The sequence below is a fragment of the Larus michahellis genome, chromosome 4 (assembly GCF_964199755.1).
Source record: "Larus michahellis chromosome 4, bLarMic1.1, whole genome shotgun sequence".
NCBI lineage: Eukaryota > Metazoa > Chordata > Aves > Charadriiformes > Laridae > Larus > Larus michahellis.
This window is the reverse complement of record NC_133899.1, coordinates 75,168,735-75,191,741: the sequence shown is the minus strand read 5'-3', so window position 1 is coordinate 75,191,741 and position 23,007 is coordinate 75,168,735. Positions and strand designations below refer to the sequence as shown.

Sequence of the window (23,007 nt, the reverse complement as noted above, 5' to 3'; positions counted from 1 at the left end):
AACCACAAAATTAGTTTTAAAACAGACACACACATTGGCTCACTATAGTCTGACTCTGTTCCTTTTCATTCAGAGCTTTCAGATACTGAATTATAGCTAGTTCCTTGTTGGCTTCTCCAGAACTGACAGGCAGAGAGTGTGCCAAGCAGCAGACACTATTAAGGGAGTTTGATGATGCAGCTGAAAAATATCTGCCAAACTCAGCAACATTCACACATCAGTTCCCTGCTTAGTTTTTCAAGGTATGCTAGACTTCATATTTTCATCATGTCCTGTAAGCAGTTCACCCAAGGCACGTAGCGAAGCATAAAATTGTCTTGTGGACTTATTTTTCTGGTACTTTTGGGAGTTGCCTTACCAGATGATTTTACACAGATTGGAAGGCTCACAATGCTGATGATATTCAATCTCAGGTGGTTCTGAGACACCTGGATTACAGTATCTGTTGGCAGGATCTGGCACTTTCCAATCTAATGCCATCTCTTTGAAGGACTCGATAACCTCACCATTCCTCTTCATAGCATCATCAGACTTCTGGTTGGTGCAGGTACCTGGTAGCAATATAAAAGCAAAGTGACAGTTCAAGGACAGTTGATGCTGATGAAGCTATTAGAGAAATCTGGAGGGAAGTTCTCCTCCTTATGGGAATGTAACAACATGTGGGGTCCTGGATAAGTTCACAAGAACTGTTTGTAGGAAGAGAAAGCTAGAAGAAATAGTTTGGCAGTTACTCATGAAAACCAGAGTTGACGTGTTGTGGTTGATGTATTTCTCTGGGAGGCTAAAGCAATTGAGATGGCTCTGTCTAGCACAGGACTCCAGTTTTCATAGACTCCCATATTGAGTAGATATGATCAAGAAGAAGGGCTTAGGATTAAAGGAACTGACTTAAAACGCTGTCTCCTGACAGTGTCTTTCCACCAAATAGACATAAATTTGTTAAAATGTGTGAGAAATAGAAATCATTGGAGTTGCAAGCATTTAGAGATGTTTACAGGGATGAGAGAAAGGAGGAGGAAATTTTATTACTGTCATTGAAAATTCATTACAGCATTCATTACTGTCAGCTGATGACACTCACCACACAGTCCCATGGTATTGTTATAAAACTTTCTGAAAGGGAGTTTTATGTAAAATGCAAGTCGACTGTAGGAGACGTAAACTTCTAATTCAGGTATTTCAACTATGACATAAAGGCCAGAACTGGTTATCCTGATACCATTCTTGGAAATGTCTGGAACAACTTTCTTATCATTAAACAAAATCTAAAAAGAAGAGAAACAAAATGTCTCTATGGAAATCCTTCTGTTTAGTAATGTATACGGTTTGTGCAACTGGAAAAAAGAGCAGCACAAATTCAGACCTCAGGTGCACCAAATGAAGTCTATCAAGGGCAGGTATTTAAGCAGTTCTCTATGATTCTTTTATAATATGTTGTAATTTATATTTGAATACTCACGTCAGGAAGAAAAAAAAACAACTTTCAATCATGTGATCATTTCCCAAGTTTTTAGAATATACAAATTTTTGTTGACACAAAGGAAAAAGAGAGAGAGAGAGAGAAAGCAATGTAATTGCATTTCCTACCCATTCCACTTTTTTTACAAGCTTCATCCTTTGTCGTCACAGGATATTTGTCAGTACAGTAATATAACTACAGCAAAATAATATTGAGACTTCATTTTAACACAATACTTTACCAAGTTTGTTTCTTTTCCGTGTTTCATTGCTTGTGTCAGAATAACGACAGAGCTGGAGTGAAAAATGAGAAGGGACATTGAACAAATTGCTCCATCAGTGGCACCGCAGTAGTTGCCTATGTGAATCCAGAAGTTGTGAGAGTCAGGATGGATTGACTTTACAAGGACATAGGTGCAGTTTTCTTTAAAATGGTAATATGTTCCATCAAAAGTCACATAATGCTCATTTCCCCATCCACTGCAAATACCTGGAAGACAGAGTGACAGACTTCAAGTTTGGCTTCTGAGCTTCCCATAAGTACAAACTGGTTTTAACTCTTTTACTCATTTTCAGTGAGAGCTGAAATAACCAGTTTGATAAAGAAAAATTAGCCTAGCAAGGACACTCTTATCTGCACTTAACAGCCAGTGTTTTAGATGGGACTTCTGCTCTATTACATCCTACTGAATTAATATGAATGTAATATAGATGTTGACCACATAAACTTATCTTTCTTGAGGCCCAGCTGAACATAATATAAATTTCAGGAATTCTCCTGCCGTAGTACTTACACTGACACTGAGAGACTTCACAGCAACCAGTTTCATCATAGTGTTTCATGAATGGGAAACCATTGACACAGAGGTTCAGCTGCTGAGGTGGGCAAGTCATGCTGGAGAGTTTAATATTGTTTCCTTCTCCCAGGCAAGTAGCAATCTGGCAGTTTCCGAAGTTCCATGTTTCATTAAACTATTGACGGATTGAAAAAGAAGAAGAGAGGCACATCACAAAGTAATGTAACAAAATCTTTAAAATCACACTCAGCAACTACGCTCCATGAAGTTAATTGTCTAGCATGGCATTATTTGCTATCTATTCTTTCTCTGGAAACCAGGCAATGTGAAACATATCAGCAGAGCCTCAATATCTACTTCTGTCCTACAACATTTTGTATAGGGCTCAATATTAAGGTCCTGACCAATTATGATGACAGGACACCGCCAGACGTGGTCTCCTAGCCTTTCTTCAGCTTAGGTAGCTCTGCCTACAAATAATCATTTAGATGCTTCAGGTGAACAGAATAATCTTCAACTTATTCCCTCATTTATTTGGGGGCTTCTGGTATACTTCTAAATCATCTAATTCTGACATGCCTACAGTCCAGCTGTAGTGGTTGTTACCAGCTTCAGAAGAGAACACCAAATCTTGGCTGCAGGCAACGCTGTTGCTGAAGAAACACATCATCTTTCAAGTCTCTCACCTTTCTGGGAGGAATGAGCCCAAGACAATCTCTCACAGGAGTCCTCGTGGAAGCAGGAATTTGGCTTGTTGCCCTGGGAGCAGATGTTGGTGGACAGGCTTCGGAGCCTGGATCACAGGTCTTGAGGGCCTCAGTATGACCAATTTTACACTCTGCCCAAATTAATTCAATCTGACACGATGCATTGCAAACGGAGTAAGCACAGTGACCTGATATATTCACTGGCAGAGAAACATTTTCTCCTGCAAGGCCAAAACCCAACTGTTAGTGCTGGACTATGCACAAAACTGGTAACTCTCAAGGCCTATACATCACAGATTAGCCACATACTCAGCCCTGCATTTAACTAGCTGGGTCTACCTGTACCAAGTGGCCATGTTCAGGTGTGACTGTTCATCTGCAACTTCTTGAATTCAATGACTGAATTGCAGCTCAATTCACCTAAATGGCAAAGGCTGAGGGAGGGCCACAGGTGGCTAATCTGAAATTCTGCTCTTAAGTACCTTAGTAGGAGTTGAAATGAGTACAAGAGGAGAGAATACTGAATATGTCACTGAGTGCATCTGGGCTTCATAAAGACTAGGAGATAGGTGGTTCAGGAGCTACTAAGATCAAGAGTCTTCCCTCCTCTGCTTTTAGAACATGATTGTGGATTACAAGCCCATGTTCAGCAGTTTGGGATTCAGGGTTTGTGCCGGAGTCCACTGAAGTTAGCATCTGGTATAAACTTCCTTACGCCAGAGATATCCATACCAGGACAAAGTTATAGGATATGGGAGAGTTGTAGTTTCTAAGGTGTAAGTTACAGTTCAAAGATGTAACAACTTGTGGTAACGTGTAACTGCAGTAGGCTCAATGAGAACTTGCTGAAGCACCTTTATTTAACAGTATGTCTGTCTTCCCACATCAGCGGTGCAGAACATAAAATATGCTTGTTTTCTCACCCATTTGTATCATTTGTCCATTGTCTTCACAGAAGCAGGGAGTGGCTACCATTGATGATGGAGGTGCAGATGTTACAGGTTGCATTTGTGGTTCTGCATGAAATGAAATCAATTAATACTCAAATCCTCTGCTACTCTACTTTCAAGCCCTATGGCATTTATTACATTCCATACAATCACAAAAGGAGAAAAAAATAATCATTTTTATACCCCCACCACATTCAGTACATATACACACTAAATCATCTTCTCTGTATTTATATACACTCTCTCTATTACAGTGTACGCTACTAGAAAAATATACACACAATCCCCCTTGTAGTTAGTTTTTTTCTATATAGACTACAGTAAACCACCCTTAAGTGTTGCTTATTCATTCCAATTTAAGGTTTCTTTGAACTTTCTAATCCTGCAGGACTTCACCTGACTTTGGAGAGGTGATTTCCAGTGGCACTCCATTTTTGATTTTAATGCCTTGTTCTGAAGAAACTGTTGGTTTAAATACAGATAGATCATTTAGACATTTTACTACGGCACCTATGGTTTGCTTTCAATAGTCCTTCCTTTCCTAGCTATTACTCCATTATACTTCTTATTCCACTTGTTAACACATTTAGTAAATACCAAACACACGGGCTCACCATCAAGCCTTTAGCTCTTCCACTCCCTTGAGTAGAGAAGCTATCTTTTCATTTTCCTTGTCCACTTTGTATAATTTGCTACCAGGATAATACACACTTTTTTAGCCATTTATTTTTCTTTGCTATAATCAGGTGGCAAAAATCCACCTTTTCTTTATTTCTTTTTATTTCCTATTTTCTGTTCATTTGCATCCCCTTCACCCTGCAACTTCTTTTTTGGGAAAGGACTAAACTGCCAGGGAACTTTATTTTCTTGCTGCAGTGACCCATTTGAGACTGACTTATTCCAATGCAGAAAAAAGTACAATAAGAACCATAGTGTGATACAGGTGATGAGAAGGAGAAAAACAAGGTTTAGAAGTATGAAATATTGAGACTAACAACACCAGAGTGTCAGCTGTGGTATGCCCAAGGTTATCGTAAAAGCTGTAGTGAAAAATGCCCATATCTCTCTATTCTCTCTTTACCCCATTGACAGTAAGAATCTATACAAACTACACTTTTGGTCCCCACCATGAGACCCACAAGCTCTGACCCCTCATTCCTGAACCTTCTTCAACTGCCTTAAATTCTGTGCTTATCTGAGGCATGCAGTAGGATTCTTTTTCAAGACAGGGGATTCTTATTACCATTAGAGACTTTCATAAAATCACCACCAAAACTCTTATAAACCCAATACCTTGTGCTGGTGTGGATGGTGTTCTGCAAGGAATGAATGTCTTAATGATCTCTCCATTAGGGCCACAGACAGCATCACCACACTCAGTCCCATATACTTGGCTGTATACAGTTTCATTTAAGGTGTAGGTCTTTCCACTGTAGCAGCAAAGGCAATCTGAGGCACCGAAAGAGCAAACGCCATGGTAACAGGGGACACTTGTAATATAAATACAAATGAAAAGAAAACCAAACTCTGGATTTACCCTTCTGTAGCTCATATCATTAAACATGAATTACCTGGCTGAAAAACTTTCTCAGTTTCTACTTGAGAAGTTGCACTGGGAGTCTACCTCATTTATTTAAAGTGTGTTGGATTTTTGTTGTTGCTGGTGTTTCTTGGAGTTAGCTTGCATAGAGGAATTACTGGCTGGTGAAAGCATCAGAACTGGCACTGTCCTCACGCAGCATGGAGCACAGGTGCATTCCCTCTGGGCAGGGAACGTGACTGGGATTACTGCCTTGCTGAGTGGTAAAACACTGGCTCAGAAGGTGTTGCACAGCCATTTCCATCCACTAATGAGGAACATTCAGTCATAAATAATTTCATTTAAATATATGAGAAGCTCTCCAGGTTTTGGAGAATTTACATTCAGGAACCCAAGGGAATATATCTATTACTGTAACAAAATCAGCAAAACCGAAGATGTGATTTCTACTGGGTCACCCTGCACTTTGGAATGTGGTTTCTCCCAGATATGGGAATGAACTGATTATCATACCTTAAGCAAGTGTGTCCTTTAGGAACACAAACATGTCTCATAAACTAGCTGTCTGGGCTTATTATGAAATTAGTGGACAGGAAATAGACCCTCTACAAGATTTGCCCTGTTCTAAAAGTGCTGTTTAAAACAGGTACCATGAATGGCCTGCTTCAGACTACTTTCTGTCTGTCTTCACTGACTATCAAAGAAGTGTAAACGTGGACAAGTGGTATTTACCTGCATGAGATGAACCCCGCATTTCATGTCTCTCTCCTCCCTCCCTCCCTCCCTCCCTCCCTCCCTCCCTATGATTATCCTTTAGACAGTTCTTCAGGTCAAAGGCTGCGTTTTGCTTATCAAACTATATCTGTACTGCTGTGCATCCACCTATTGAACTAGCTACCTGGAGTTCTATTACCAATACACCAGCAGTAACGTGTGATGCTGGGTTGCTTCAGTCCTATCATCATCACTCAATGAATGGTGAGGGTGCTGAAAAGTTACCTTTGGAGTCTTCAGTACATAGTTTCTCTTCAGGATCACTGAAGATAAAGAGAAAAGGAGAAAACTTGTTTTATTGACTTAAATCAGTATGTGGAATAACAATGTCTGCAACGGTATCTACTTTTACATAAAAGCCTACTCCCGGAGGATTTAATGATAATTGCCACTGCCTACGAATGTAAGCCAAACATTGCCTAGCTTGTCCTTTCCAGTCCTATCAACTGACCTACCATGAGGTGCAGTTGAGGAGGGAGACGCACTCTCTTCTCTCCTCATCAAAATATGGCTTGTCAGGACTGCACTCCGGGTAACAGCCTGGAAAGTTAAAGTAAACAAAGTATTCTTAGTCTGCTTTACATAGATCCAGGGAAAACACATGAACACCTCTATCAGATGCAGATTTGATCCCAAAATGAATGTAATCCCAGTATAAATGTGCTTTATAGTACCAATTATTTTTACACATCTTTTTCCCTCTTTCCTAAAAGTTTCAATTAACTGTTTGTCAACAGATAATTACTCTTTGCAAATTTATACTGAATGACCTTTTATCTCTCCCCACATTTAAAGGCAACAGGCAAATTATGCTATGAATGGCACCATCACACAGGGAATTAGCCCAGGCGAGGCATGGCCAATGAGTTTCTGGGGCAAATGGGATATCCTTTCAGCAACCTTGATGCTTAAGACATTTAAAACCAGACTAACAGCTTCAACTCCCACAAACTGCATCAAAGTCAAGTAAGAATTACCTTCTAAACTGTACAGCAAGTTCCCACATTTCCCTTGTGGATTCCTGCAGGTCTTTAGACAAGGGGCTCCACAGGGTTTATAGAACCACTCATGTTTGTCAGGTGGATTGTAATAATCACAGAACACAGCTGGAACAGAAGAATAAAAAACCTCCAAGTTTCAGGCACCAGGCAGGGTTATTTTCTAAATCTTGCAAACAAGACCTTGCTAAGTCATGCATGCACAGCAATGTCAGAATTCTGCTCTTCTTTATCTCCCATGTGCCTGAGCGCATGGAGCACTGCTTTTCTGCGTGCACGTTCAGTGCAATACTTACGGCAAATGGCAGGCGTTCTCCAGTCGACGCAGACACCAGCTCTGCTACAGCTTCTTGAATAGGCAGCAACTGAGGTACAAAAGCACTCACAGTCTCCCACACTGTCACAGCCACAGAAGTCAGAAATACAAGATTCATAATACGGTATTGGGTTCACCTATCAAAACACCAACAGATCTGTTACCAGGGACGTACCTGCTGTACTGTATTTTAATGAGAGAAAGGGCTCTGAACTTCTGCCATCCACTGGCAGTTTCTCTAGCAGAACCAGGCTGAGTCTGTGACAGACTGGGGCTGCCATGAAGGACCTATGATATTTTACAACAGGAAATTTTCTATTTTAACCTGCCTGGTAGAACTGGACTCTAAAATCTTCTCATTCTCATGTGTGTAATACTGGCATTTATGCTCAAAATTTCTTTCCATTGTAATTTCTGCAGGACTGAACTACCTTGCTTTGCGTTAGCACAACTATATAGTGTGTGCACTCTCTATTGAGAGATAGTGATTAAGTGAGTATAAAAGGAAACGCTATTTCCACTGAACTTCATGGCTCTTTTCTTTTAACCTGTCTCAACATGAACTAACAAATTAAGCCAAACTGGCTTTTAAAATGGCTTCTTAAACTGCACTGAAGCTTTGTATAGATATTCTCATTAAGAATTAGTAGCCTTGTTTCTGTTTAGATTAATTTGTGTCTAAAACAAACCAAATAATTAATCTCTTGAGGTAATTTGAATAAACTTTCACAAGAATCCCCATACAAACAGTCCTACACCAACTTATCTCTAGATTTTACAAACTGGTACCTAACTTTTTACTTCTGGTGGCCAACTATTATCCTCTTTGTCTTCAGTTGCTCAAAACAGACACTGCTGTTTCCTCAATACTGTGCAACAGGATTCAACTGGCATAGCTGTAAATTGAGGTTTTAAGAGAGGTAGCCTTTGTACTCAAGGATGCTTTGTAATAGTGTTTAATTGTAAAAATTTGTGTGCAAATGTGCTGCACAATGGCAACAAACACCTAGTGTGAAACTACTGAGGATGAGAGAACAGGATTACCTTACTGTGACAGGCTTCAAAGGTGTTACTCTTAATGATGCTGCAGTGCTTCTGTCCCAAGACAGACTTAAAAGGCTGATCAGCACACAGGTCCGTCATGTTTATATTTGAGCAAGTGCTTGTTATTTTCCAGCTGTTTCCAAACTCCTGGATGCTCATCTCTACGGACTGCCCTCTGGTTGTGAAGTCATTTCTTGAGCGGCCATCAAAGTCCCCACAAAGGCCACAGACTTTTCCCTGGGTAATTTGCATAGGCACAGTAAAAGGTTTGGTTACTTTGAGTGCAGCCCACTGTTTGACAGAAATAAACTATAGAACAGGCCAAGGTAAAATAGCTGCAAATTTCTAAACAGCCATCAAAATGCATCTTAGAAAAAGCTGGACTTCAAGTGACAAGATCACTCTTTGTCTTTCAATACTGCAGAGTGCCTGGCTTTACTTTTAGCTCCAAATATTCTGGTGAGTTTCAAACTGACTGAACAATGGAATAAAACACAAGACATAGCCTGCTTGCTTCTTCTTGTCCACTGAACCGAACACTTTTCCAAGCCCTGCTTTTCAAAATGGGGCTCAGTTCTGGATGCATAACTTTGAGTTTGATATCGTAACTCCCAATCCATCCTATACCTACCTGGAAAGATGGTGCCACATGAACAACAACAGTAGTCTTCTGGTCCCACATGAAGTTCATCCCTTGATTTGTTTCAATCACAATATAACCTCCTCTGAGATCCACTTTGTAATTCTTCTCAGCTCCTGGATCAGTGGCTATCTCCTGAATCCTTCCTTCCAAGAGCCTGATTTCTCTGCTCTACAAGGAACAGATACATTACATGGAAGGAAATCAAATAGAAAACTTAGTGTAACAGCACTGGTGTTCTGCCTCTTACCTTCATCTTATTTTTCTGTAGTCTTTACACTACACCTTGGTCTATAACCAGCCGTGTGAGAAAAAGACCCACTGAGTTCAATGGGAAGTGACATGACAAGTCTAACTCACTGCCACAGAAATTCATAGAATCATAGAATGGTTTGGGTTAGAAGGGACCTTAAAGATCATCTGGTTCCAACCTCCCTGCCGTGGTCAGGGACACCTCCCACTAGACCAGGTTGCTCAAAGACCCGTCCAGCCTGGCCTTGAACACTTCCAGGGATGGGGCAGCCACAAATTCTCCAGGCAACCTGTTCCAGTCTCCCACTACTCTCACTGCAAAGAATTTCTTCCTAATATCTAATCTAAATCTACCCTCTTTCAGTATAAAACTGTTACATCTCGTCCTATTACTACACTCCCTGATAAAGAATCCCTCCCCGGCTTTCCTGTAGGCCCCCTGTAAGTACTGGAAGGCTGCAATAAGGTCTCCCTGGAGCCTTCTTTTCTCCAGGCTGAACAACCCCAACTCTCTCAGCCTGTCTTCACAGGAGAGGTGCTCCAGCCCTCTGATCGTCTTCATGGCCCTCCTCTGGACTCACTCCAACAGGTCCTTGTTATGTTGGGGACCCAGAGGTGGATGCAACACTCCAGGTGGGGACTCACAACAGAGGGGTACAGGGTGAGAATAGAATAGAATAGAGTAGAGTAGAGTAGAGTAGAATAGAATAGAATAGAATCACCTCCCTCGACCTGCTGGCAACACTTTCTTTGACGCAGCCCAGGATACAGTTGGCTTTGTGGGCTGTGAGTGTACACTGTCCTCAGTCTAGATGAAATATGTTCTTCTGGCATAGCAGCTCCTGAGTGCACAGGCAATTGGGCAAGCCAGAACACCCCTTGTCACGCTGCTTTGTTTCAGCATCCCCTCACCCCCCACTATGGAAGAAATCTCTTTTGTGTATGCTTCGGGGAAATGCTAAGCCTGAGCTGGAGGGAAGAAACTCTTCCCTCTGTAGTTATATCTGCGTTGTGCTCAAACCATGGTATAGAAACATGCTCCTCTAAAAACTTTACCATCACTCCTATACCACCAGTGTCATAGGTGCAAGTACACACACATGCACATATGTAGAGTGCTGTTGACTCCCTGCATCTATCCCCGCACCTACAAAAGAGTTCAGCCCTGTTGACACCAAGTGCCTAAACTTTTCCCAGCCTGCCTGCCTCTGCTTTCTGGATGTTTGACTTCTATCGGTACTCTCTAGCAGCAACTGAGTTGGAATAGAAGGGGATACTACACTAACTGGTTCAAAATCAAGACTATTGCTCCTCAGTTATAACCAATTCTAGGCAAACCTCAAAAATCAGTGTGATCTTTAGGGAGCAGATGGAGAGTGACTTCCCACAGGCGTTGTTCTGAATTACAATTCGGAAGGTGCCAGCATCCACGTTATTGGGGCAAAAATCCTTAAAAAAATAAATAACATTGTATTAGATCTTTTCAGGGAACCAGACCAGTCTTAAACATTTTCAGAAGCTCTAAATGAATGACACTCCAATCTGACTTCTGCTATTTTGTCACTTTTTTATTCACCAAAACTCTGGGCATTTTAGAAGAACCTGGTGCAGCTGACCTGCTGGCAGGTTCATACTTGACCAGGAATTTCCAAGAGAAAAGCTAAGGAAAAAAAAGAACTTTTCATAGCACCAGTCCTGCACAACCAAGAAGTTAAAAATATTTTTTCTTAAAATTAGGAAAACCAACTGTAATTTGGCGATGACAAAATGTCTCACTGAGTACTGTTTCATTACGTGCAATTATTATACCTGAGACTCACACGTTTATCTCTATGTGCTTCTGTCACAACAAAAATAGTCAGTCTTCGATGGCTGAAACACTTAGCTTTTCAACACCATACCAATTCCCTTGTAAATGCAGGAATTACACCAGGAAAAGGCTGTCCAGCCCAGGAATTAATCGTTTAGGATCACACAGTGCCCTCTTGTGTCACTTCTGAGAGTTAATGGCTTTGCTTCTATGTGGAAAATCTGTCTGCTCTAGGTACAAGAGGAGGGGAGCAGGCTCTGCTCATCAGTGTTGACTATTTTGCATGAGATTGCCTTTTAATTACTCAGACTGAACCCTACGGTGTAAGACATGAAAAGAATATGGATAGGAAAGTGAAAAAAAATGGTACCTGAGCTAGGATATAGTCACAGTCTCCCAGGAAATCAAACTTCTCCCCATCAAAGCTCATGTAATGCCCGTTTCCATACACAGTGCAGGTTCCCTTGCAGGGATTGTCTGTGCAGTTCCACTGCCTTTTGTTACAGGTGCTGGGAGGAGAAATGCAACGAATCGCAGTCTTTATATGAAGCGTGGTTTTTCCTTAGCCCCAAACAGGGGAAGGGTAATTCGAAGATTTGTCATTTGCAGTACTTCAAAGAAAGCAACCGTCTCTCACTCTCAACTGTTCTGAGACCACGCTGTCAGAAGGCTCACTAATGAGAAAGTTCATGTTTACTACCAAGACATGTTTGAACTTGGTCTGTTTTTATTCTTTTTTTTCCTTCAAATATCTTTTGAATCATTAATCTCTGGCAGCAGACAGTGGGGATTTAGGAGGTAAACTCAAGGTGAAGAACTGAATATTTCAACCATTTCTGAATATTAATCTGTGAGGTATCATGTGGTCAGTTCTGTTCCTGACTACAGTGGTGTGAACCAATATTATCCCTGTCTTCCATTGTGTATTCATGAGCATCTGCTGACATGCAGTTAATTTTCCCCACAGCAGCCCTCAAAGTCATGGGCTTTCCATGGGTAGCTAGAAAGGTGTTGGTCACACACCAGTGTTTTGGCTACTGCTGAGCAGTGATCACACAGCATCAAGGCTGTCTCTCCAACATTCCCCACTAGTCTGAGGGTGGGCAAGATGTTGGGAGGGGACACAGCCAGGGCAGCTGACCCAAACTGACCAAAGGGATATTCCATACCATATGACATCTGCTTAGCAATAAAAGCTAAGAGAAAAGAGCAGGAGGGGGGCATTAGTTATTATGACATTTGTCTTCCAAAGCAACTGCTACATGTACTGAAGCCCTACTTCCTGGGAAGGGGCTGGACATCACCTCCTGATGGGAAGTAGAGAATAAATCTTCTGTTTTCCTTTGCTTCCACGCATGGCCTCTGCTTTTGCCTTATTAAACTGCCTTTATCTTGACCCACAAGTTTTTTCCATCTTATTTTCTCCCCCACCACATCATAATGAGGAAGGGAGTGATAGAGCAAGTATCTTGGTGGACACCTGGTGTCCTGCCAAGATCAACCCACCACACCTTGACAAACTTTACCTGCAGTTCAGGGGGACTACAGACAGAAAATTTTAATTGTTATACCCTTGACACAGAGACTGCAAATTTTTTCCCATGCGTGTCCTGTTCTCATAAGAAAACAAAACCCTCATTGTGATAAAACCTTTCAATGGCCTCTGTGATATCAACAACTGCTTATCAGGGTTTGGCTTCACATATTAGACTTGATTGCTTGTACCAGTGGTGATCAGACCAGAGTGTTTCTGGCTCTTATTTTCTGTACATCCTCTTGGCAGGACTATACAGTCTCATCCTCTCTAAATAATGGGTAAGGATTCGAAGCATTTTACCCACCATGATCAGTAATAACAGTAAAGTCTATGGCAGAATTATAGTAGCAATTGGAGCAACTAGAGCATTCATTTATCTTATTTGAGAATTATGCACCCGGAAACACTGCAAGTCACAGGAGGATTGTTGTGATTCCTCCCTCCTCTACATTCAGTTCTTTTCTGGGGTTCAGCTGTGCCCAAGAGACACAGACTCAATTCCCCCTTGTAGAATGATTAGCCACAGATCAACCTGGCTGAGGTTGGTCTAACGCTAGTTTGGAAGCAATTTGCAGAAAAGGATGGAAATAATTTGACAGAAGATCTTGGTGCTTGTTCTCCCCAGGTGCAGGCTTGTGCAGCATGTTCAGAGAGGAAATCAGACAATCATAGAATGTTTCCCCTTTTCTTTTTCCTAGAAGCCTGATGGCTCTAATGATGAAGAGGAAGGCTTCAAAATGCATCCTCACTCATGGGTGCATTATGCACTGACAATTTTAACAGCCTTTGTTATAAAACAAGGCTCCCTGGTATAACATACCATGTGTTGCAGTCCACTTTGATGGTTTCCCCAGGTTTATAAAAGCGGCCTCCATGGACACATGGGCATTGGTCTTTGGGAATACATCCTCCGCTGCCATCCAGTACCAGCCCATCAGGACACATGCAGCCAGAAACACATTCTGTGACATACTGTGTATATAAAGACACAGCACAAAGCAACTTGTTAATGCACAGAAAGTACAGGAGCCAGCAGAGGTGCTAGCTCTGGATGCCAAACTTTTGGATTATTTTAAAATTCCCTCACTGTAAGTTAGTGACAAGTATCACAGCTACGTGGGTAGCTATAGCTGCTGCGTTATCAGTAAAGCAGTTGGTCTGTGAACAGCGTAACGTGTTACCGTCAGTGTTTGTTAAGGACAACCATACATGCACACTCATGTTGCCCCATGCTCCTCCTAGGAGGTGAAGTCCTTACACAGTGCATGTCCTGCGTCTTACAACTTTTCTGACACTCTGATCCAATCGCACCGGGACCTGCAGAGCTGCAGTTGAAGTAATACATAGGAGCTGGGCAATCTATAGGAGGAACAAAACATTTTAGGAAGGCAATTTAGTGAAAGCAATAAGGATGCTGTCAGCAATTGTAAAACAGAGCGGAGCATTTCAGAGGGCAGCACGTGTCTTCCATTTACAGTTTCTATCAGCTTTTGCTTTTGCCCACCATGAGTCCAGGCAGAAGGACGCAGATAACTTCTAAGTTTTGGGAAATACCTTCATCTTTTAATGAATTCAGCAAGTCTGGTTGCATTTTTACAAAGACAACTATTATCAATAACCAGCACATTTCAGGGAGAAGGCAAAAATGTGCAGAATACTAAAATGTTACAGAAAGTGAGATATAACACAGAAAAACATTATAAATACTAGCTGACACCATAATGCTATTATTTAACAAAATCTCACCTTTTACCAGGACAGTTTCTCCAATGCAGTCTAATCTTCCTTGAATGCATTTGCTAAAGAGATTCCATAAAATGAAACACATCAGCTCTTTGCATATTTTTTTCTCACTAGAGAGAAAGGCACTGCAAAGCTTCACCAGACACACAAATAATGAATTCCTACCAAAATGAGTATTTGGTACAGCTATCAGGTTCACAGACATGAATTACCATCCCCAGAAGGAATATTAAGATACCCAGCTCTTAAATACCCTTCCTTCATCTGCCACTGGTTTACTGTGTGTTTTCACCAAATCAAGTTTTTCCTAACCATCTGTTTTCCGCTCTGTGAGATGAGACTAATACTGTCTTAAATAAGAGACCTCCTAAATTACTAAATGAATCTGTGTTTACAAAATAGTCTAGGATCCTCCAAAAAAAATATGGGAGTTGGAAGAGAGAGAGAGAGAGAATCTCCCTATCTATTCGTATCTAAAGATACAAATAAATTATTTGAATAAAACAGCCTTCCCCTGGTATTTGTCTGCATTGCTGCCCTGAACTGGTTGAACATGAGAAAATGACAACTGTTTTCACTGCAGATGCAAATTAATTATGTTATTTTTAGTATTTTCCCCAAAATCTCTCTCTCTCTTTTAAAAAAACCCATCAATTTAAAACTGAGATTTTGGGTTTTTTTCCTGGACCATTTTTATTTTTTAAATAATCTGCAGGATAGTGTGTTGCAAGGTGTTTTTCACTCTGCTTTTTCATTTCAAAGCCAGAAATTCCCCCAAGCCTCCTGTCTTCCAGAAAACTTGCTCCCACTGTACATGGATATTTTTTACACAACAATGAACTTGCATAGAGATAGATTGCAAACTTTACTCTACTTAACATGTTTTCAGGTTCTTGTTTGCTAGCAGGAATGTAGGATCTTAACATTTCCTGTGGCTGCACTTCCTGCCAGGGGAATATTTGCATTGGTACAATCTAGGAGGAATTTGTCATTGTTCCTTACAGTAAAATGACACCATTCAGGGATTAGAGCAGGGACTTCCCCAGCGAGCCCTGAGGACCCCCAGGTATGCAGCGTTTGCATCACTGGGGCATCTTACCACATCAATTTGTCCTCTTGGAAGGAGTTGCCAGGCTGAACAATCTTGCCTTTGTAGTAGCAGGGACAGTCATCTGGAGTTACACATTCCTCCTCGTCATTGAGGTAGGTTCCTTCAGGGCAACCACAGCCCTCCATAGGAGCCATCTGAACTTTACACAGTGGATCAGGTTCATCCAGTGAGCGGCAAGACTGGTTACAGTACTTCACGCTGTAGTTATAAACCATAGTCTCAGGACACTCCTCAGAAGGATCTTTGCAAGAGAAATAAAATGGATGTATGGCCTTCTCTGTGCAATCATCACTCATGCTGTTAATGCAGCTTTCTGCATGTTGGTAGTCATAAATGTGCTTTTTTCAAACTAGAAGACCTTGTCTCTCAGTGGTTGGGGGAAGTCTGGGGGAAGTAGCCTAAATTACATGACACTGAATACTGAAATACTCAGCATGGTATTATCTGGACTGAATAAGGGAATCAGTATTAATAACTAAAAAATAAATTCGTACAATTTACATTTCTTTCTGATGCCAAGAATTGAAACCGGTAACTTCTGACTTGTCCTTGTAGTTAAAAATTAATCTTCTGTTCTTTACTAATGATTTCTTAGGCTGGGAATAACTTAAGAAAAGACCATATTTTTTAAGGGGTAAATTTTGACATTAAATGGGCAGTGCCAAGGAAGTCTGCTAATAATTTGATACTACCAAAGAAAGTGTGTTTGAATTCTCATAGATATCTTGAGAAAAACTCTTGTTGTCATCCTCTGGGGAAATGAGAAACAACAGTTTCTAAGACCTCTCAGTGGACCAAATGGTCAAATACCAAAATCTAAAGAGCTCAATTGACCCTGTAAGATAGTGAAAAGCTGGTTAATTTTCACAGGCTACGAAGAAACAACACCTTCAAAATTCTGCCATAAACTCTGCAATAGTAATCCATAGGGATGACATAAAATTCTGACAGAAAATATCACCTGCATTAAGGCTGTGGTTTTCAAGAAAGCCTGGCAGCCAGAATCCTCTGAAACACAATGAGAACTGGGGACCTCTTTCTAACTCATCTGCAGATTTTACCCCACAGCTGTTTTTCTGATACACAGAGATGTACCAGAAGGTACAGGGGAGTTGTTTGTGGGCAATTGTGCTAATCAACTTTGCAGCAATGTTATCACCATATCAGCAATAGATTCCATGCTTAACCAAAGTCCTGTATGGCTTTCCAGTCCATGACCATAGTACACTTTCTTAGATCAGTTAGTGTGCTAGGTTTGTGTACACATTCAAAATCATCACCTCCACCAACAAAAAACAGCTGGTTTCCTGGTCTTAGCTGGAGGAGACATGATATTCCATGTATAAATCGGGCAGGCCATATTCTCCATCTTTATAGGCATACCATGAAGATGCAGCAACTGGTATTTGTAAATCAAAATAGTCCAAATAAGAAAGATATTAGTAAAGATGTTGAAAATGAATTTACATCAGATTTACCTGAATGGGTGTCTCAATTGTTAGCTATAAATGCAATAAAATAATGTGTTTACTTTCTCCCTTTAATTTTTCATAAAAAAAAAGGATCAATTTTGGTCAAGCGAGATCTGGTAAGAAAAAGGTAATTCGATTATAGTACTCATGGTCACAGACTTGTAATCTTAGATTACATACATCACAACTGGAAGCATGAGTGCAAAGAACATGAGCATACCAAAGATAGCTTCAAGCTAGCTTGCACAAGGGGTGCTAGAAAAACAATGCTATGATTTAGCAGAGGCTACTAACCTCATTGGTTTTCTGGGTAACCAGTAACTCCAGTAATGGTTCAAGCTTCCGCTAAAGATTGTGTCACATCCATGCACTGCCAACAGTTAGCTAGTAGAGTTTACTTATTTCATACACTCTACTGACAGCAATGTAGACATCCCCTTAGGATATAACCTGCTGTGGTTGTAACCAGCCTTGGATGCTGCCTGCAGCCTGGCACAGCTGGACACAGCCGCAGGAGGTGGAAGAGCCTTTCCAACCCCCACAATGGGACAGACCACTGAAAGTGACTGTTCTGGCCCATTTATTCTTTCACTCATGAATAGCGCAACCTTCAATCTTATCACAGGCATGTTCCCGAAAGATTATTTCTTACTTAAGCAAGGCCTAAAATGATCGTGCTGATTAAGCCATTAGCATTTTTTCCCAAGGTTACTGCACTGTTTAAGTCAATATTACCTACTGTGCCGTGAGTCCACAGATTTCAGTCTAACCCATGCTGCAAATCAGTCTTGCTTTGGCATAAAAAATGTCAGTTATTCTATGTTGATAACAAAACTTTCAATAAACAGGGACTCTGTCTAGGACATAAATCTGCATGATTCTAGGATAATTTGCTGTGGCCTACACTGTGTTCCCGTTGAATTATTTCAGCACAGGTTTGTTCAATTGTTCTTACTGCAATCTTAAATGCCTTTGACAAAGCACCTTACCAGTTACATTGTTTGTCTCTATTGAATATCCCAGCTAGCCTCTAAGTCAGGCAATTAAATAGATCATAGCTTCATCAAAGCTGCATAAAAATAATTGCTGTTATGGTTCCTATTCAGATGTGTCATTAGTAAAGAAACCCATACATCTATTTTCATGTTGCTGTAAGCAAATCTCACTTGATCTGATTGTCAATGGAAAAATGGAAATGTTGAAGTAAAGTTCAGACACCAGGGGTTCCTGAGTTTTACTGTCAGCTCTGATACCATCTCATAGTAAATTCTTGCAGTGCCAAAGGAAAATATATATGTATGTGGACTCAGAACCTAGGATTTAGTGACAATGTGCATGTCCAAGAAACCTTTTTTCATTTGTTAGATTGTCCTGAGCTGAAAATGCCTTTAAACGTTTTCACATTCTCAGATATCACTGATATATATTTATTAAAAAACATTACTATTTTACTGTAAGATGGAAAATTGCAATTAATGTGAACGATACCATTTGTATGGGCAATGTCTGAGACAAGAAAACTGCAATGAACTGCAAAAAAGGTATCAGAATTAAAATACACAGGGAGGCCCATGTGTTCAAAACTAACCCAATTACAACTCCTTGTTGTGATTTGATTAACACATTTTACAGTCTTTTGCTTCTCTGGGTTCCGAATTCACCTAATATTTTACACAAGGAACATGCATCATAAGAGCATGAAGTAGACATGAACTGATTTTGGCAGGCAGAAGTTTTTTATAGAATATATGCTTATTCTATTTTTCAAAGACTCACTAACTTGATGAGTAAGCATAAAAGATGCTGACTGCCACAGACTGGGCCCTCCTGAAGCTGTTCCCCCATATTCCAAAGTATTTTAGGATGCATACCACAGATGCCCTGCCTCCAGCCCTTCAGGGACACGCCTGCCGCAGCACAGTCTCTGGAGTAAGTAGAGAGCACACTACACAGTGCAACTTCACTCTTCTCAGCATTACAGGTGTCATACATACATTTCTAGAGGACAGAAAAGGACACGTGTATTATTATGCCCCGCTCACAGAAGAAACAGGGAAACATATAGCAACTCAAACAGTAGTCAACTAATATATTTTTACAACAAAGCTTAATTTGTAAAATCTCTAAGAGAAAACATATGCTAATGAAATATTATGCAAACCTTAGAAATAAGAAATCAATTACTGTCATGTAACTGCAATGACATTATGTCTAACATTCATGAATAGATGAATAATAAGAATGATAAGGGCACCTGTAGTTCATTAAAGCACTACGAAATGTCTATACCAGCCTCCCATGAGGATGTACAATCTAGGACATGTCAAAATATGTCATCTGAAAATATGCGGAACTGAAAATATTGCACAGTGATGATTGGCATTTGTGCATCCATCTAGTGCGTAGATAAGATACACCCAACTAAATGACAGGAGCATAACAGAAGATAGTTTAATACGGAATCATATGTAATGACATCTAAAGAACTAGTTAGGTAAGTAAAAAGGGAATTTAATGATCAAGTTCTTTTAATTCGGTGGCTGGACAGAAGAACCCAGATACAGCCAGTCACTCAAGACCAGTAGGGTCATACTGCATAGATGGTGACTTATCCTGCCATTACCGATGTCGTGGAAAATGCTTCTGTGAATCATGGTTTAAAATCTGATAAGATCAGCAGGAATAACAGACACATCCATAAGAAACTGGTTATTACTTTTCCTTAATTGAAATTTGCAAATTCCTATTTTACTTATAGTTAACTTGAATTCTCAAGCAGACATATATTCCAAGGGAAACTTGGGAGACTAAAGCATAAGCCATATTTTTTAAGGTACCTAAAGACATATTACATTTTAGGCAAAATTTCAGGCTCAAGTTTTTTCTCAGTAAGTTGTATCACACACATCCCCTACATTAATTTTCTGCTTGTTTTCAGAAACTTCTTCACAATTCACATATATGTGGCAACTCTCCAGCTCAGCCAGCTTCCTCAATAGCATTGTAAAGCTGTACAACAAGAGTATTTATGGGCATTCTAAATATGAGGAGACTAACATGACTCCACAGAAATAAACGGGATATAAATGATGTAAATACAGTATACGTTCTCCTCCTAGATGTGAATTTTAAACCGAGTCAGAGAGGCTGAAAGAGATTCTCAGTTCAATTCCACACAGAAACACTGATCTGGCTTTTCAAAGAGTGAACAGTTTTCAAGAACAGTAAACCCATTTTTTTCCTATTTTCCTCCTGGATCATGCAACAGAACTGTCAGTGATGGCAATCGCTTAATATTTTCATGGCTTCTGACAAAATGACCCATCGTATCTTGCATAAACTCTCATTTTGTTATTTTTCTTATCAGCGTCAGTGAAATTATTTGCAAACAGGCATTACTGTAACCTATTTCACTCCACTAGGCCAGACTATCTTCATGGCAGATCAGTCTCTGAACTAGATTAAACCACCCATTTAGACCAGTGCCTTACCTTGATGTACACAGATGGGTCTACAACAGAATGGCAGACAGCAAACACACCGCTTGTATTAGACAGAAGTGCACACCAATGCTGGGCAAATTTTTCTGAAATGGGAAAAAATATTATTGTCCATAGTCACTTAAACCACATTACTATCTGAATCCATATTCTTATCAGGTATCACACAGAACTAGAATGTCCTGAAGTGTTCAGATAATGCCGGAAAGAAATATGGGGCATTCACATATCAAGGTGGTAAGCATAATTGGGTGAGTGACCAACCATCTCCCTAAAAGAAAGGTTTCACTTTTCAAGTACTAACATTATTAATGTGGCTGAATTTGCAGAACATCTGCAAAATCTCCCCATTTTCATTGTTTTCCATTGAATTTTCCTAATACTTTACAGTCAGGCGATTCTGTATAGTCAAGCAATAACATCAAGCATGTAATAATCAGTGAGCTGTGTGGCTATGAGCTGCCGCTTTAATTTCATGTGGCAATACCTAGGAGAGTACAGTCTGAATCCTACATATATCCAAACCCAGTCAAAGTGAGAAACCAGACAGCACACCTAGTACAGTACAATGCTTGCTGAAGTCAGTACTGTTGATAACTTATTCCTTTTGACTTCAGCACAGCTGTAACAATCTAGTTTGGGTGAAGATCTTGCCCAAATATTGTCAATCTGGTATGCTCTGCCTTAAACCTAAATTGTTCTCATCGATGCTGTGTGTGCTTTTCAAGTCATAAGTGAAGAAGGTGTTGGCTCTTTCTCCAGCAGTGCAGTCTTTTTGCTTTAAAAGCAAAGCTGTCACCTTGAAGACCTGCAAAACCGAATGTGTTCTCGCTAGTAATAGCCTCAAAGGCATTGGCTTTTGATGTCTATGAGATTTCTAAAGATTTTTTGGTTATCCGTCATGTGAAAATTATTTAGCACTGACAATCCAGGGAAGAAAAGCCTTTATCCACCTTTATCCACGCTGTTTGAACAAGGATCTTCAAAGCTGTCGTCAACATCAAAACAGCTGGCTCTAGTTTTCCATGAGTTACCAAAAGCAGAAGCTGAATCTTCCACAGCTCCAGTGGCTGTTCTGAAGTCATCAGTCTGGATGTTATTGAAATTGCCACAAAGACCTTGTGTGGGCGGCAGAAATAAAAAAAAAAAAATGCAAAAGAAAATAAATCACTACATGAGTAGAAAATGGAATGGCTTGTAGATGAACACTCTTAGGTCTATAATGGACCTTCCCTGAGAGAAGCCCATTTTCCTTCGGAGACTTCCTGATGTTCCCACAAATCAGACAGGACCCTGTCTTTAGAGTGTAATTATTATTTTTCTGTATTACAGTAGCACTTAGTGATAGCACAGAGATGGAGGATGCTTAACTGTGCTTCAGTAAACTCTGGCAAACACAGAAGTGCCTTCCTCAAAGGCTTATAAGCAAAAGAAATCACAAAAGCAAAACAAATCAGGTTGGAGAGAAAGGATGTAATCCCATTACACAGACAGGAAACAGAAGAACAAAAAGCTTAAATGATGTAAACAGGAGATTGGTGGCAAAACCAAGAACACAGCCTGCATCTCACAAGTCTGACGAAGACCTGCTTTTACAGATAGAGTCTAAAAGACCTGCACACACTAAACATGACAGAGATTATCTAATTTTCTTCAGCAAATTGAAGGGTTTAGCCAATGCTTTGTTTAATCAGGGGTTCTAGCATACCAAAGTCAATATAAAATCAAATAATTTGTTCACTTAAAGTGATAGACAAGCAGCTATAACCCAGTTTAAGAGCAAAGTGGAAAAGCATGATGTGTCCTACCAGAAGTGCGATTCTGATAAGAATGATCAACTGTTATGGAGAGCTGCATTACAGGTTTCATTTGCACTCGAATCCGTACTCCAGTTGAGCTCAAGATTTTGATGAAAAATGTAGAGGGTCTGAAGATGGTGATACCATCTAAAGAGGAAAAAAAGAAAAAAAAAACATATCTGCACCTGCAAATCTTTACGAAGCTGAGTAAACAGGAACTTCCATTTACCAGTGCATCCAGTGTTAACTCAGGAATTCCCAGGCAGTCCCAGACCTAGTATCCACCTAAGTCAGATGACCTAACAATGAGCAGGATCATGTTCTTTTTGCAGGAAGGAGCAGGAATATTTCTAAATAGATGTAGGCTGGTCTGTGTAAGATGTGAAGAAGGACATTTACCTTGGCTTACTGGCAGCTTCACAATGAAATTGTTCATGTAGATATTTCCACAAGAACATATTTTTATAGTCTGTGGGGAAAAAAACAAAAAGCCCACAGCAGTGAATGCATATGACATGAGACAGACAACAGTGACCTGACAAGCTTCATTAAACATTAA

The 23,007-nt window shown here is 40.3% G+C and overlaps 1 protein-coding gene across 1 annotated transcript in view; it reads right to left on the bottom strand.

Annotated features, from left to right (window-relative positions):
* Window positions 1-23,007, bottom strand: part of LOC141742701 (mucin-5B) — a 45,016-nt gene that overhangs the window by 9,489 nt on the left and 12,520 nt on the right. Inside the window, exons 11-34 of the mRNA XM_074585651.1 lie at window positions 22,848-22,917; window positions 22,458-22,595; window positions 21,603-21,767; window positions 20,641-20,735; window positions 19,021-19,147; window positions 15,666-15,918; window positions 14,570-14,622; window positions 14,082-14,182; window positions 13,644-13,795; window positions 11,657-11,795; window positions 10,815-10,925; window positions 9,216-9,395; window positions 8,585-8,821; window positions 7,521-7,677; window positions 7,204-7,332; window positions 6,682-6,766; window positions 6,452-6,489; window positions 5,206-5,361; window positions 3,886-3,978; window positions 2,942-3,183; window positions 2,253-2,430; window positions 1,701-1,948; window positions 1,082-1,265; window positions 359-551 (exon numbers count right to left, since the gene is read on the bottom strand). Coding sequence (XP_074441752.1) covers window positions 359-551; window positions 1,082-1,265; window positions 1,701-1,948; window positions 2,253-2,430; window positions 2,942-3,183; window positions 3,886-3,978; window positions 5,206-5,361; window positions 6,452-6,489; window positions 6,682-6,766; window positions 7,204-7,332; window positions 7,521-7,677; window positions 8,585-8,821; window positions 9,216-9,395; window positions 10,815-10,925; window positions 11,657-11,795; window positions 13,644-13,795; window positions 14,082-14,182; window positions 14,570-14,622; window positions 15,666-15,918; window positions 19,021-19,147; window positions 20,641-20,735; window positions 21,603-21,767; window positions 22,458-22,595; window positions 22,848-22,917 — 3,524 coding nt within the window. The remainder of the gene's footprint in view (window positions 1-358; window positions 552-1,081; window positions 1,266-1,700; window positions 1,949-2,252; window positions 2,431-2,941; window positions 3,184-3,885; window positions 3,979-5,205; window positions 5,362-6,451; window positions 6,490-6,681; window positions 6,767-7,203; window positions 7,333-7,520; window positions 7,678-8,584; window positions 8,822-9,215; window positions 9,396-10,814; window positions 10,926-11,656; window positions 11,796-13,643; window positions 13,796-14,081; window positions 14,183-14,569; window positions 14,623-15,665; window positions 15,919-19,020; window positions 19,148-20,640; window positions 20,736-21,602; window positions 21,768-22,457; window positions 22,596-22,847; window positions 22,918-23,007) is intronic.